The sequence below is a fragment of the Sander lucioperca genome, chromosome 19 (genome assembly GCF_008315115.2).
Source record: "Sander lucioperca isolate FBNREF2018 chromosome 19, SLUC_FBN_1.2, whole genome shotgun sequence".
In the NCBI taxonomy this organism is placed as follows: Eukaryota; Metazoa; Chordata; class Actinopteri; order Perciformes; family Percidae; genus Sander; species Sander lucioperca.
In genome coordinates, this window is record NC_050191.1 from 1,852,893 (window position 1) to 1,870,392 (window position 17,500).

The window sequence follows — 17,500 nt, forward strand, 5'->3', positions numbered from 1 at the left end:
CAGAAAAATGTTTTTTTGTGATTGTTTTGGGCTAAAATCCTTGATTATGCGGCACGTTTTCTTAAAAAATGCGATGGAATATGCGGGATGTTTATGCATTTTTATGCGATGAAATTGCGGGAACTTGCAAAAACTGTGGTTTCATTGTGGCTTCATCCATAGACAGTATATATAATGATGATTATGATATTAATATTTCATAGTCATAGTTAATATTTAATAATTATCTACTACACTGTTCAATCCCTGCACTACCACCATTGCACACACTCTACCATAGCACCTTATCATGGTCATTGCATTTCTGTGAGTGATTTTAATTTTAATTTGTATTCTTATATATGTGTGTATATGTGTTTGTTGTGTTATGGTTGTCTAAGCTACTGGATCCTAAAATTTCCTTTGGGATGAATACGGTATCTATCTATCTATCATTTGGCCTAATCATAACTGGCCTGGCAACCCTAACCCAAGGTTTTTCCTCCAGATTTGTTTGGTGACTTATGATGCCTGGGGTCTGGGGGTCTGGAGGTCTGGGGGTCTGGGTGTCTGGGGTCTGGGTGTCTGGGGTCTGGGGGCCTGGGGTCTGGCGATCTGGGGGTCTGTGGTCTGGGGGTCTGGGGGTTGTGGGTCTGGGGGTCCGGGGCCTGTGGTCTGGGGGTTGTTGGTCTGGGGCTCCGGGGTCTGGGGTCTGGGGGCCTGGGGGTCTGGGGGTCCGGGGTCTGGGGGTCTGGGAGTCTGGGGGTTGTTGGTCTGGGGCTCCAGGGTCTGGGGGTCTGGGGGTCTGGGGGTCTGGGGGTCCGGGGTCTGGGATCTGGGGGTTGTGGGTCTGGGGGTCTGTGGTCTGGGGGTTGTGGGTCTGGGGCTCCGGGGTCTGGAGGTCTGGGGGTCTGTGGTCTGGGGGTTGTTGGTCTGGGGCTCCGGGGTCTGAGGGTCTGGGGGTCTGGGGTCTGGGGGTTGTGGGTCTGGGGGTCTGTGGTCTGGGGGTTGTGGATCTGGGGCTCCGGGGTCTGGAGGTCTGGGGGTCCGGGGTCTGGGATCTGGGATCTGGGGGTTGTGGGTCTGGGGGTCTGTGGTCTGGGGGTTGTGGGTCTGGGGCTCCGGGGTCTGGAGGTCTGGGGGTCTGTGGTCTGGGGGTTGTTGGTCTGGGGCTCCGGGGTCTGGGGCTCCGGGGTCTGAGGGTCTGAGGGTCTGGGCCTCCGGGGTCTGGGGCTCCGGGGTCTAGGGGTCTGGCGGTCTGGGGGTCTGAGGGTCTGGTGGTCTGGGGTCTGGTGGTCTGGTGGTCTGGGGTCTGGGGTCTGGGGGTCTGGGGATCCACCAGAGATTATCTTACACACACACCAAGGTCGGCCCCCTTGAACTTTTCGGCCTTTTGCCACATTTCAGGCTTCAAACATAAAGATATAAAAATGTAATTTTTTGTGAAGAATCAACAACAAGTGGGACACATTCATGAAGTGGAACGAAATTTATTGGATATTTCAAACTTTTTTAACAAATAGAAAAACTGAAAAATTGGGCGTGCAAAATTATTCGGCCCCTTTACTTTCAGTGCAGCAAACACTCTCCAGAAGTTCAGTGAGGATCTCTGAATGATCCAACGTTGACCTAAATGACTAATGATGATAAATAGAATCCACCTGTGTGTAATCAAGTCTCCGTATAAATGCACCTGCTCTGTGATAGTCTCAGAGGTCCGTTTAAAGCGCAGAGAGCATCATGAAGAACAAGGAACACGCCAGGCAGGTCCGAGATACTGTTGTGGAGAAGTTTAAAACCGGATTTGGATACAAAAAGATTTCCCAAGCTTTAAACATCCCAAGGAGCACTGTGCAAGCGATAATATTGAAATGGAAGGAGTATCAGACCACTGCAAATCTCCGAAGACCCGGCCGTCCCTCTAAACTTTCAGCTCATACAAGGAGAAGACTGATCAGAGATGCAGCCAAGAGGCCCATGATCACTCTGGATGAACTGCAGAGATCTACAGCTGAGGTGGGAGACTCTGTCCATAGGACAACAATCAGTCGTATACTGCACAAATCTGGCCTTTATGGAAGAGTGGCGAGAAGAAAGCCATTTCTTAAAGATATCCATAAAAAGTGTAGTTTAAAGTTTGCCACAAGCCACCTGGGAGACACAGCAAACATGTGGAAGAAGGTGCTCTGGTCAGATGAAACCAAAATCTAACTTTTTGGCAACAATGCAAAACGTTATGTTTGGCGTAAAAGCAACACAGCTCATCACCCTGAACACACCATCCCCACTGTCAAACATGGTGGTGGCAGCATCATGGTTTGGGCCTGCTTTTCTTCAGCAGGGACAGGGAAGCTGGTTAGAATGGATGGGAAGATGGATGGAGCCAAATACAGGACCATTCTGGAAGAAAACCTGATGGAGTCTGCAAAAGACCTGAGACTGGGACGGAGATTAGTCTTCCAACAAGACAATGATCCAAAACATAAAGCAAAATCTACAATGGAATGGTTCACAAATAAACATATCCAGGTGTTGGAATGGCCAAGTCAAAGTCCAGACCTGAATCCAATCGAGAATCTGTGGAAAGAACTGAAAACTGCTGTTCACAAACGCTCTCCATCCAACCTCACTGAGCTCCAGCTGTTCTGAAAGGAGGAATGGGCAAAAAAGTCTCTCGATGTGCAAAACTGATAGAGACATACCCCAAGAGACTTACAGCTGTAATCTTAGCAAAAGGTGGCGCTACAAAGTATTAACTTAAAGGGGGCTGAATAATTTTGCACGCCCAATTTTTCAGTTTTTTATTTGTTAAAAAAGTTTGAAATATCCAATAAATTTCATTCCACTTCATGATTGTGTCCCACTTGTTGTTGATTCTTCACAAAAAATTACATTTTTATATCTTTATGTTTGAAGCCTGAAATATGGCAAAAGGTCGAAAAGTTCAAGGCACTTTATATATATTTTTATATATATTTATATTTTCGTAGCGCTGACAGATTCAAACTCTGACAAATGGTAAGTGGGCTGTCTGTTTCTAACAACTTAGTGTAGCTGTAAAGAGCCTATAGAGCCTCTCTGATGTTGGACCGTCACTCAGAACACACACTACGTTGTTATTGTAGCCTATCCTTCCCTTTATATATCGGCTTGTTCCACCTACGGGGAGAGAGTTGTTAAACATTAATATATAGCTACTGATCTGATTAAAGTAAGACAACGTCGGCAGTATTGACTGCAAAATATGTTACAGAATATTTCGTTCTGTATGACAGGTGCAATATTTGAAAATCTTTTCTCTGAAATTTTTTATTACATTTATATCTACACTGATGTCAAAACCTCGAGACTTTCAAACATCAAGATGTTATTTATTAATATGCATTCGTGTCTAAATGACATATAAACATATTTTCCTATTCTATGTTGCCTGGAAACGCTTCCAACACGCTCGCGTCTCGCGTGAAAAATAGGCGTCGGTTCTATTTCTAGCAGGGACGCGTCTCACGCAGGCAGTGTATAAGCTCTAACCTGTTACCATGGGAGCCGAAATATAAACGGACACGCCACGCGGCTAACACGCTCGTGCGACGCATCCAGTGTGTAACCGGCCTAACTATACAAATGTATTATATATACATGTATTGCTGGGCCGTATACCGGTATTTATTCCTCATATGATGAGAGTTTCGTAACAGCGCTGTGGGCAGAGTAAAAGGACCCGTTAACTATCGTGTGTTAAAGGAACACGCCGACTTATTGGGACTTTGTCTTATTCCCCGTAACCCCCAGAGTTAGATAAGTCCATACATACCCTTCTCATCTCCGTGCGTGTTGTAACGCTGTCTGAGAATATAGTTCCCGGTATGTTTACGGTTAGAAGATGGCTGTGTCTCATGTTACGTTGTTATTTGTACACGCTGTGACTCTACAAATCACAACATGTAAATAGGAACATGTTGGTGTTATTTTGTCACTTTTGTCACGATTCGGAGCAGTAGGATTACTGGAACCATTCACCTGCATGATCTGTGCTAGGCTAAGCTAATGCTGGGGGCGTCAGACAGCGTTACAGCACGCACGGAGATGAGAAGGGTATGTATGGACTTATCTAACTCTGGGGATACGGGGAATAAGACAATGTCCCAATAAGTCGGCGTGGTCCTTTAAAAATGAAGTAATGTTAAAGTTGTTGGTATGTTCATTCATTTGATTTAAGTTTATTTTACTACTTTGCAGTTTTCACAATTAAAACTAGTTTAGATTCTGTAACAGTTTCAGTATTCTCCTTCACGTAACGTGATTGAATAATATCGTGGAGCCATGCTAAACTTTTAGTAAAAATACTGTGATACAAATGTCGAAATGTACACACAATGTACACACTACACTCAGGGAAGTATCTGATGTAAGCAGTGGGGTAGTCTAATGTATTGTAGTGGGTATACTGTACTGTATATGTATGGGCCTATACTGTATATATGGGCCAGAATGGGCCTTTTGGGGGGGGCATTTCATAGTGGGGGGTCTGGGTGTCCTCCCCCGGGGAAGTTTTGAGCATCAACGACTTTTATGCACCAATTTACGGTGGAAATCCCTTTATTTAGCCTACGTTAAGAAGAAAAACACAGATGACTATTCAAAATACATCAAAATTACAATGCAAAGTATGTTATGGTATATGCAAGTCCTGGAGCTTTCTTAGTGGGTATACTGCGTATACCTGCATATACCGCGTATACTGCGTATACCGCGTATACCTGCGTATACCTGCGTATACCTGCTATCACGTGTAAGACACATCGTCTTCCTTTAAGTTTTAGACTTTCTTTTTAGTGATTTTATGATTAGTTTGTCTGTTGCTTATCTGTCATTTGCTCTTTTTAAGTGAATTTAAAGCACTTTGTACTTTGTTTTTGCAAAATGTTATGTAATGTAATGTAAAAAGGTGTAATTATTATTACTTGGCAACCCAGTCTCACGGCAGTTTGTGTAAATGTCACGTTATTTTTAATCTATTGATACGTGTTCACGGGCACGTTTTTCTCGTTTTTTACGTGTAAATGTCACGTTATTTTCTTGGGAAAAGGACGCTCCATAAGCAGGGAGGTGGTTGCGAGGCGGCCGTGAGGCGGCCCGCTGGGGACGCGCCACAGTAACGGGATGGCGGAGGTTGGGTTTAGGAAAAACACTACAGGAAACTAAACGCCACACACGGGACGCGATCCCTGCTCGCCAGGGTGAAAGTCCCGTGATGTTTGACCCATCCACCCCCCCGGATTTTCGGCTCTTTATACTACTCCCTACCATTTTTGTGCTGTAGCCACGAAATATGCTTCCCATTGAAATACATTACTTCACATTTTCGTGCTGGCCACCACGTAAAAAACGAGAAAAACGTCCCCGTGAACACGTATCAATAGATTAACCGGGCTGTACTTGGGGATACTACGCTGTGACACACAGTCAGCTGGTCGCTCAACACTCTGACACCAGACTGATCTCAGTTCGTACGCCATTATTGGCGTGATATCAAGACACATACTCTCTTTTCAGCGTGTTTATCAACGCCGTTTGGCCTCCATTGACTTACATTACCTTGCGATAGTATGAAAGTGGAGGATGGGTCAAACACGGGACTTTCACCCAGGAGACCGGGGATCGGGTCCCGCGTGGCACGTTTCCTAAACCCAACCGTAGCTTTCTTCTCGCGATAACACGCCACGTGGCGTGTATGTTCACGTCCGCTGTATACAGCGTAGACATACACGCAAATAGCTGAAAAAGCGTACAGATATATATATTTTTTCTTTTCTTTTTTGTATTTTAAACTGCTTATCTTTTTTGTTTCTAACCTGTAGCACTTTGAGATCTTTGATGAAAGGTGCATTATAAATTAAATGTATTATTATTATTATTTACAGATAAGACGCCACTTGGCTTAAGAAAGTTGGCGTGTACGTTTACGTGAAGTCATGATGTCGTGTTGCTGGCCCAGACTCACTCAGTGTTTGTGTCTGCATTAAATCAGAGGGACGAGCTCCACGTCTCTTTACTTCTGTTGTCCTCGGGTCAAATTTGACCCATTTTTGGGGTTTTCTTTAACCAAATTGTCAAAATAAAATAACGTGGATGGCTCCATACAACGCTGTTCCCAATAAAATAAAGGATCAGTTCACTACTTTCACTGAATTTGGGTGTTTGATTCAATTTTATAGGATTTGAAAAAAGATGTGACAAAAATGTCGGAAAAAGTTTGAAAAACGTGGGGGAAAAATAACCAAAAAAACGTCAAAAAGCCCAGAAAAAAATCAACAAAAACATCAGAAAAAGTGACAAAAATGTTGAAAAAAGTGACAAAAATGCCCCGTTGGAAATGGGCTGTGAATGAAGCTTCCCCAGGCTACTACATTTCCTAAATAAAATGTATACTTTTACTTCACTACATTTCCCCGAAGCATCTTAGTTACTCGTTACTACAAAATAAAAGCATTGCTCCTAGATTGCTACTGCTCCTCCCCGTTGGTGACGTGATGCCTGTTTGTTGCCAAGCGGTAAAAACAACAACCATAGGCCAAAACTACAGAAGAGGAGGAGGAAGCGTAATGACTGATAGCGTCATGGAAACACCTGATGCAGGCTCTGCTGCCATGGTAACAGAGGATGACCACCCCGACGACAGTGGTGATGAAGATACCGTTACACACGGCTGAATATCACATACTTTTAAGAAGACTTTTACTGCGGTAATATTCTAAAAGGAGACTTTAACTTCTACCAAAGTCATGTTCTGGTAACATACTTGTACTTTTACTAAAGTATTGCTTTCAAGTACTTTATACACGACTGACCGAGATCACTTTGGGCTCAAATCTCAAACGCTTAAAGGTCCAATGTTTGGAAGTTTCTCCCATCTAGAGCTGAGATCATATATCAATCAACTCTCTCACACCACGCAGTTCAGAGTACGTATTACAGCTACACACACACACACACACACAGGCATATACACACACACACACACACACACACACACACAGGCATATACACACACACACACACACACACACACACACACACAGGCATATACACACACACACACAGGCATATACACACACACACACACACACACACACACACACACACACAGGCATATACACACACACACACACACACACAGGCATATACACACACACACACACACACAGGCATATACACACACACACACACACACACACACAGGCATATACACACACACACACACACACACAGGCATATACACACACACACACACACACACAGGCATACACACACACACACAGACGCACAAACACACACACACACACACACACACACACAGACGCACAAACACACACACACACACACACACACACACATACATACACACACAGACACACACACACACACAGAAACACACACACACACACACACACACATACACAGACACACACACACACACACATACACAGACACACACATACACACACACACACAAAGACACACACACACACACACACACACACACACACATGAATATGGAGCGTCTACTCCAGTTCATGCAAACTCAAATGTTAAATTTCAAGCCAAAAGGAATACTGTGAATTGATGGTGGAGGTAAATATTCATGAAAAAGGACAAGTTTGTGAACGGGCAACACAGATTTAGATAATGAACAACTAAACACGCTACACACTGGGCCTTTAAAAACCAAAATGTTACCCCCCCCCCAAGACACGGGTTTTACAGATCATACAAACACACTTTCACCCCCAAATTTGTTCCTGTCTGACTATGAAAGCAGCAGCAGGACGTTCCAGCAGACATAGCAACTGATCACCACGGCAACCGAGCCTCAGCTTCAGTCTCCGCTGGGTCCGTTTGGTTTTTTCGGAAAAACTGCGAGAGCGATCGCTCCACCAGTCGGATGGATCTCAACACAGATGTAAAAGTTCCCGATAAGTTAACTGGAGTTAGTTTAGAAGTCAACTGTGCAGTGTTAGTTGTGTTGGCACTTTAAAAGTACCTCCAGGCCCCCATGCTCCCTCCCAAGCCCCAGTTAGTGGCTCCAAGCCTGGGTTAACATGCTCCAGGGCCCCATGCTCCCTCCCAAGCCCCAGTTAGTGGCTCCAAGCCTGGGTTAACATGCTCCAGGGCCCCCATGCTCCCTCCCAAGCCCCAGTAAGTGGCTCCAAGCCTGGGTTAACGTGCTCCAGGGCCCCCATGCTCCCTCCCGAGCCCCAGTAAGTGGCTCCAAGCCTGGGTTAACGTGCTCCAGGGCCCCATGCTCCCTCCCGAGCCCCAGTTAGTGGCTCCAAGCCTGGGTTAACATGCTCCAGGGCCCCATGCTCCCTCCCAAGCCCCAGTTAGTGGCTCCAAGCCTGGGTTAACATGCTCCAGGGCCCCCATGCTCCCTCCCAAGCCCCAGTAAGTGGCTCCAAGCCTGGGTTAACGTGCTCCAGGGCCCCCATGCTCCCTCCCGAGCCCCAGTAAGTGGCTCCAAGCCTGGGTTAACGTGCTCCAGGGCCCCATGCTCCCTCCCGAGCCCCAGTAAGTGGCTCCAAGCCTGGGTTAACGTGCTCCAGGGCCCCATGCTCCCTCCCAAGCCCCAGTTAGTGGCTCCAAGCCTGGGTTAACATGCATCATTTAACCCTTGTGTTGTCCTTGGGGTCTAATTTGACTCATATTCAAAAAGTTTCTGTATCAGAAATTTGGGTTTCTTTCAACCAAATTGTAAAAACATAACGTGGATGGTTTCATGTAACCGTTACTCTTCACAAGTAAAATAAAAGATCAGCTCAGTACTTTCATTGAATTTGGGTGTTTAATTCAATTTTATAGCATTTGGAGAAAAAAATTATAAAAGAACGTTGAAAAGACAAAAACGTCAAAAAAAGTTCCGAAAAATCAACAAAGAAATTGGAAAAAAAGTCGAAAAAAGTGACAAAAAAATTGGGGAAAGCATTTGGAGAATTTAATTAATTAAATAAAATCTTTTTTATAAAAGAAAGTTGAAAAGAGTGACAAAAATGTCGTAAATAGCTTAAAAAAACGTGGGGAAAAAACAACCAAAAAACGTCAAAAAAAAGCGCAGGAAAAATGTGACAAAAACATCGGTAAGAAGTGACAAAAAAATTCTTTTAAAAACTTTTGGGGAAAACGTTGGAAAAAAAAAGTAAAGAAAAATAAAACGTTGCCGGTCGACGGAAAGACGACACAAAGGAAAGTACTTCACCCGATACAACTCTAACCAAGTACTACTTGGTACTACTACAAAACCTGCTGAACATTACGTAACGTTCTCTAATTCTAAATAAATATTCTATTGATCGATACACTGTTAGTAACGTGACTATAGACGAGGGCTGTCAGCGTTAACACGTTAATCGTGATGTGATTAAGGGCCAACGCGATGCGATTAATTTTTTTTAATCGCAAATTTAATTTATTAATTGTTTTTTTTGGTTTTTTTTACAATTTCTTTATTGACATTTTTATAAAAGAAGTGATAACACAAGGGTGTAACAAAAGACTAGGTCATTTTAACATTTTTTTTAACCCTCCTAACCCAACCCTGCGTGGCTCAGGAAAGGAACTAAAGACAGAGTAGTAATGGCAGTTGCAGTTATAACTCAAGACCCAAACAAATAGTAATAATTATAAGTAATGACAGTAGTATTACTAGTAACAATGAGAATGCTGATACAAGGCAAGAAAAAAAAAAAACTGCATTTATTAATTTATTTTACACTTCACTCAGCTTTGCGTGGTGCCTAAAAGGCGACTATTTTGACCCTTTGCAGCACCGTTACTTCTCATCAAGCTGCCACTTCCTCCTAACACATCTTAGAAATCTTAAAATCAAGTTCATAAAGTCACTTTCTTTGCATTCATTTGATTCCCAATCAAGATCCACTGGTAAGAATGGCTTTCCATTGTTAATATGGACTTAAAAACAAAGTAAAATAAGCAAAATAATAGAATTGTAATCATGTGATAAATTCAGCGATTAATCACGATTAAAAAAAATTAATCGTTTGACAGCCCTAATATAGACGCAAAAATCAACAAATGGCTGAAAATGGCGACAAAAAGCTGAAAAAACGGCAGAAAACAAACGACAAATGTCAAAGCGACTTTGTCACTTATTTTTTCGACATTTTGTCACTTATTTTCCCGCAGTTTCCGTAGCTCCACCCACCTCCATGTACGGCACCATGCGGCAGGTGATGTCACCGAGGATCCTCCTATGGGAGAGCTGGTTGAGGACGACCACGGGGAGGCAGAGCACCAGCACCAGGAAGTCCCAGAAGGCCATGCTGGCCAGCAGGTAGTTCCACGCCGAGCGCATGTAGTAGTTGTTCCAGACGATGCACATGAGCGCCATGTTCCCGACCACGCCCACGGCGAGCACCAGGCCGCCCAGGAACAGCACGGCGTAGGCCGCGTACGAGCTCTCCTCCAGCGGATAGAACGGGTTGAACAGTCCCGGGGCGCCGTTGTCTCCAGGGCTGGACACATTTCCGCCAACATCGCCGCCATCTTGATTGTGATCACCGTTGTCTGCCGCGCCCACTTTTGTGCCGTTGGCGAACTCGGTGGCCCGCGGCGTCGTCACCGAGTCGTTCTCGAAGGACTGGCTGAAGGTGGACTGTTGCTCCTCGTCCTCGGCGCCACGGCGTTGGCGCTGCATCAACTCCGCGTCCAGATCTAGCATCTCAGGGGCGCCGAGATGCTTCGGGATCCAAACGGGTTTCAGTTTTTTGACGAGCGAGGAGGATTCGTCTGTGGCGTCGAGCCGGCCGTCTGTGGCGTGTTTCCCGACACTTTTGGCGTCCGTAAACAGCAGCAGACACAGACAGAAACACACGCCGACGCACGGCGACATGATGCCCATTCTAAATGTGAAAGATTAAATTCAGAAGATTCAGATTTCCTTTTTTTAAATTGTAAATATTCAAACCAAAACTGTTCACAAACAACGGTGTAAAAGTGTGGTGAGCTTCACAAAAATCCAGCAATGTTTCCAAGAAAGAAGTCCCTAAATATTCAGGAAGGATCAACCGAACCAATGTTGATAAAGTCTCCGAAACCTACCGATCAGTAGGTTGCAGATCTAGCTCACGGTTCCTCTGTGAAGTCCTCCGAAAAGTCGACAATTCCAGGAAAAGATTACGCCAGTAAAGTTAAGTTGGCAACCGTTTACGAGGCCTCTACTAGATGTTTAATCGGTTTGTAGTCCGGACGGATGAAGGTGTTTTCTCTTTTCTCTTCTTGCGTCTTTATTAAACTCGCAATACTCCTAAGTTTCCCACTTTAAAACTGTTTCTTCTGTCCATTACTAATCCAAATGTTGGAGGCGTTGGAGCTCCAGAGGAGGAGGGGAGCAGGCAAGTGTGTGCGTCCGTGCCGGGGCTGCTGTTTCTGGGCTGCAGGCGGCAGAGAGACTGGGAGTCCTGGAGCTCTGAGGGTCTCTGGGAACAGGCAGCCCTCTGCAACACGGCTGGATGGAGCCTTTGTCAGGACACACACACACACACACACACACACACACACACACACTCACACGCACACACACACACACACACACACACACACACACACACACGCACACACACACACACACACAGAAGTATTTAAACAATGTTGGCACACGCAAATACACACATTTGTCTGCACAATCATGCATACTTTCTTTTGCTCTCTCTCTCTCTCTCTGTTTCTCACACACACGCACGCATGCACATATGCACGCACACACACACATACACACACATACACACGCACACATAAACACACACACACACACACACACACGTACACACACGCACACAAACTTATACACATTTAAACTCTCTCTGTTCTGCTGCCCCCTGGTGGTTTCACTGAGAACCAGAGCTGAGTTTGAATACTGATGAAACCAGAAGACCTGTTGTCCCGTTTCGTCCCACCATCCTCCCCTAACCCTCACTAAGAGGTTTTACCCTTCCTGTTGAAAAATGACGCCAAGGGGAACCCAGAGCATCAAATATCGCATCCAAGGGGAATAGATAGATAGAGATAGATAGAGATACTTTCTTTATCCCGAAGGAAATTAAGGTGTCCAATAGCTTATACACAACATACAAACACATAGGCACACAGATATATGACATATGACATCCATGCACACATACATACTACAAAAATACAAAGGAAGATATGAATAGTGTGCCCTTATAGTAAAGTTTGGTGGTTTAAAGGAGCGGTGTGGGAAAAAAATGCAGAAAGGTGCAATGGTATCATAGTGCAAGATAGTGTCAGTGCAAAATCTCTATTCAAGTACAACAGGCTACCCAATATATAAAAAATAGAATAATCATTATACATTGGAGTGAGTAGGAAGCCCATTTGCACCTCACTGAGACTAAAGCTGCTTACACACCGACCAGATGGCCGATCGTCGGCAGTAAAGCCAGTCAGACTGATCAGTCTCCCTGAGTTGGTCCAAAAAGTTCCTCAGAACACCGAAGAGACGAGACGTAATATGTCTCCATAACAGCAGGCGGCGCTAATCTGGATTGTCACCAAAAAATGAAAACCGGCAGCTGATTGGACGAACGCGTCACGTGGGTCTGGTTTCTCCCATAGACATCTATAAACTGGACCAACAGATCCCGTGTCTCTGGACGGAGACCAGTGAAGTCTCTTTCCATCCATCCATCCATCTTCTTCCGCTTATCCGGTAACGGGTCGCGGGGGTAGCAGCTCCAGCAGGGGACCCCAAACTTCCCTTTCCCGAGCCACATTAACCAGCTCCGACTGGGGGATCCCGAGGCGTTCCCAGGCCAGGTTGGAGATATAATCCCTCCACCTAGTCCTGGGTCTTCCCCGAGGCCTCCTCCCAGCTGGACGTGCCTGGAAAACCTCCCTAGGGAGGTGCCCAGGGGGCATCCTTACCAGATGCCCGAACCACCTCAACTGGCTCCTTTCGACGCGAAGGAGCAGCGGCTCTACTCCGAGCTCCTCACGGATGACTGAGCTTCTCACCCTATCTCTAAGGGAGACGCCAGCCACCCTCCTGAGGAAACCCATTTCGGCCGCTTGTACCCTGGATCTCGTTCTTTTGGTCATGACCCAGCCTTCATGACCATAGGTGAGGGTAGGAACGAAAACTGACCGGTAGATTGAGAGCTTTGCCTTCTGGCTCAGCTCTCTTTTCGTCACAACGGTGCGATAAATTGAGTGTAATACCGCACCCGCTGCGCCGATTCTCCGACCAATCTCCCGCTCCATTGTTCCCTCACTCGCGAACAAGACTCCAAGGTACTTGAACTCCTTCACTTGGGGTAAAGACTCATTCCCTACCTGGAGAAGGCACTCCATCGGTTTCCTGCTGAGAACCATGGCCTCAGATTTAGAGGTGCTGATCCTCATCCCAGCCGCTTCACACTCAGCTGCGAACCGATCCAGTGAGTGCTGAAGGTCACAGGCCGACGATGCCATCAGGACCACATCATCTGCAAAAAGCAGCGATGAGATCCCCAGCTCACCAAACTGCAACCCCTCTCCACCCCGACTACGCCTCGATATCCTGTCCATAAATACTACAAACAGGATTGGTGACAAAGCGCAGCCCTGGCGGAGGCCAACTCTCACCTGAAACGAGTCCGACTTACTGCCGAGAACCCGGACACAACTCTCGCTTTGGTCGTACAGAGATTGGATGGCCCTGAGAAGGGACCCCCTCACCCCGTACTCCCGCAGCACCTCCCACAGTATCTCCCGGGGGACCCGGTCATACGCCTTCTCCAGATCCACAAAGCACATGTAGACCGGTTGGGCATACTCCCAGGCTCCCTCCAGGATCCTTGCGAGAGTAAAGATCTGGTCCATTGTTCCACGACCAGGACGGAATCCGCATTGTTCCTCTTCAACCTGAGGTTCGACTATCGACCGAACCCTCCTTTCCAGCTCCTTGGAGTAGACTTTACCGGGGAGGCTGAGAAGTGTGATACCCCTGTAATTGGCACACACCCTCTGGTCCCCCTTTTTGAAAAGGGGAACCACCACCCCGGTCTGCCACTCCTTAGGCACCGTCCCCGACTTCCACGCAATGTTGAAGAGGCGTGTCAACCAAGACAACCCCTCCACACCCAGAGCTTTAAGCATTTCTGGACGGATCTCATCAATCCCTGGGGCTTTGCCACTGTGGAGTTGTTTAACTACCTCAGCAACTTCCACCAGGGAAATTGACGACAATCCTCCATCATCCTCCAGCTCTGCCTCTACCATAGAGGGCGTATTAGTCGGATTTAGGAGTTCCTCAAAGTGCTCCTTCCACCGCCCTATTACCTCCTCAGTTGAGGTCAGCAGCGTCCCATCCTTACTGTACACAGCTTGGATGGTTCCCCGCTTCCCCCTCCTGAGGTGGCGAACGGTTTTCCAGAAGCACCTTGGTGCCGACCGAAAGTCCTTCTCCATGTCTTCTCCGAACTTCTCCCACACCCGCTGCTTTGCCTCTTTCACGGCAGAGGCTGCAGCCCTTCGGGCCCTTCGGTACCTTGCAACTGCCTCCGGAGTCCCCTGGGATAACATATCCCAGAAAGACTCCTTCTTCAGTCGGACGGCTTCCCTGACCACCGATGTCCACCACGGTGTTCGTGGGTTGCCGCCCCTTGAGGCACCTAAGACCCTAAGACCACAGCTCCCCGCCGCAGCTTCAGCAATGGAAACTTTGAACATTGTCCACTCGGGTTCAATGCCCCCAGCCTCCACAGGGATGCACGAAAAGCTCCGCCGGAGGGGTGAGTTGAAAGTCTGTCGGACAGGGGCCTCCTCCAGACGTTCCCAGTTCACCCGCACTACCCGTTTGGGTTTACCAGGTCTGTCCAGAGTCTTCCCCCACCCTCTGACCCAACTCACCACCAGATGGTGATCAGTTGACAGCTCTGCCCCTCTCTTCACCCGAGTGTCCAAAACATACGGCCTCAGATCAGATGAAACGATTATAAAATCGATCATTGACCTTTGGCCTAGGGTGCTCTGGTACCAAGTACACTTATGAGCATCCCTATGTTCGAACATGGTGTTCGTTATAGACAATCCATGACTAGCACAGAAGTCCAACAACAAACAACCACTCTGGTTTAGATCAGGGAGGCCGTTCCTCCCAATCACGCCTCTCCATGTGTCTCCATCATTGCCCACGTGCGCGTTGAAGTCCCCCAGCAGAACTATGGAGTCCCCTACTGGAGCCCCATACAGGACTCCATTCAGGGTCTCCAAGAAGGCCGAATACTCCGAGCTCTTGTTTGGTGCATACGCACAAACAACAGTCAGAGTTTTCCCCCCCACAACCCGCAGGTGTAGGGAGGCGACCCTCTCGTCCACCGGGGTAAACTCCAACGTAGCGGCGCTCAGCCGGGGACTTGTGAGTATCCCCACACCCGCCCGGCGCCTCACACCCTGGGCAACTCCGGAGAAGAAAAGAGTCCAACCCCTATCCAGGAGTATGGTTCCAGAACCGAGACTCTTTCCTATGAAGGTAAATATGGTGCAAAAAGGGAGAGCTTGTAGAATACAATGTGAGAACTTGCAGAACAAAAAATCTGAACTTGTATGTTAAAATTTGCACTTGTAAAAATTTAATTTGCACTTGTAAAAATAAAATTTGCACTTGTAAAAAATATTCACACACATGTGATCTGAATTTGAAGTCATACAAAGAAAAAAAACATGAGAGCTTGTAAAAAAAATCTGAACTTGTAAATTGAAATTTGCACTTGTAGAAAATGTTCACACACCTGTATTCTGAATGTGAAGTTACAGAAAAAATATTCACAAATGTGTAGATTGATATTTACATGAACACAATGACAGCTGCAAACTTATAATGCAACATTTACTCGTATACTTTTTTTTTTACTCTGGTTCATTTTCCATCACAACCACAACTCAGTGATTACAACCTCTGGAATCTGTCACTGCAACTTCACATATGTGCTCTCTCGCATCACAAAGTGGCCAATCTGCACCTCGACTTTCACAACACTCTTGACGATACATTTGGTGCAAAACTAATTTGTACCTGTGGACTGAGGCTGTGGAGCTCTGAGCTAACAGAACGGGAAAATCAGGGTTTCTATCGCCTGATGAGGGACAACTCTGTCCGGCTTATTTATGTAGCATGGAAACTTGGTGGAATAGCATGCTAGCGTTAGCTAACTAGCAGCCAGCCCGCTTCTAAATAAATACCTTTTAATTATCTAAACACTTTTTAACAGTCAAACTAAAACACTGGCGGTGAGCTCCACGGCCTGCAGCCGCAGACGGACCGTCATCAGTTGGGATCGACCAGCGTAGCAACATTGCTTTTGCCAGAAAGCTTCGCTGCCGACCTCGACCTGCAGTCGGAGCTCCAGCGGGACACGGAGAGCCCCACATCCGGTAGCAGCGGCCCATCCCCCGGCCATGACCAGAGCTTGCTTTGCTGATGTTGTGCATCCCTGCTAAGAATTGCACCCGCTTGGGCAGAAACAATAATTTCTGCAGAATTCATTGCTGCCAAAAATTGCATCTAGGTAGCAAGGAAATGCTACTACAGAGTCTGATAAAACATTGATGTCTCTAAACCTTCTAAAATCCTAATCATTATTGATGAACATGACAAAGAGATTTACTATTGCCTAGTTTTTAAACAGTACTTTGCCTTATAAAATCATTATTTTCCCTAGTGGATGCAATTCTCGGCAGGGATGCGAAACTTGGCACCTGTTACCCACTGATGACGGTCCGTCTGCGGCTGCAGGCCGTGGAGCTCACCGCCAGTGTTTTACTTTGACTGTTAAAAATGTTTAGATAATTAAAAGGTATTTATTTAGAAGCGGGCTGGCAGCTAGTTAGCTAACGCTAGCATGCTATTCCACCAAGTTTCCATGCTACATAAATAAGCCAGACAGAGTTGTCCCTCATCTGGCGATAGAAACCCTGATTTTCCCGTTCTGTTAGCTCAGAGCTCCACAGCCTCAGTCCACAGGTACAAATTAGTTTTGCACCAAATGTATCGTCAAGAGTGTTGTGAAAGTCGAGGTGCAGATTGGCCACTTTGTGATGCGAGAGAGCACATATGTGAAGTTGCAGTGACAGATTCCAGAGGTTGTAATCACTGAGTTGTGGTTGTGATGGAAAATGAACCAGAGTAAAAAAAAAAGTATACGAGTAAATGTTGCATTATAAGTTTGCAGCTGTCATTGTGTTCATGTAAATATCAATCTACACATTTGTGAATATTTTTTCTGTAACTTCACATTCAGAATACAGGTGTGTGAACATTTTCTACAAGTGCAAATTTCAACTTACAAGTTCAGATTTTTTTTACAAGCTCTCATGTTTTTTTTCTTTGTATGACTTCAAATTCAGATCACATGTGTGTGAATATTTTTTACAAGTGCAAATTTTATTTTTACAAGTGCAAATTAAATTTTTACAAGTGCAAATTTTAACATACAAGTTCAGATTTTTT

General features: G+C 46.0%; 1 protein-coding gene across 1 annotated transcript in view; it reads right to left on the reverse strand.

Annotated features, from left to right (window-relative positions):
• Positions 1-11,535, reverse strand: part of LOC116062348 (G-protein coupled receptor 37-like 1) — a 13,465-nt gene extending 1,930 nt beyond the window's left edge. Inside the window, exon 1 of the mRNA XM_035995259.1 lies at positions 10,199-11,535. Within this exon, the coding sequence (XP_035851152.1) occupies positions 10,199-10,894 (696 nt within the window). The 5' untranslated portion in view covers positions 10,895-11,535. The remainder of the gene's footprint in view (positions 1-10,198) is intronic.
• Positions 11,536-17,500: the final 5,965 nt, after the last annotated feature.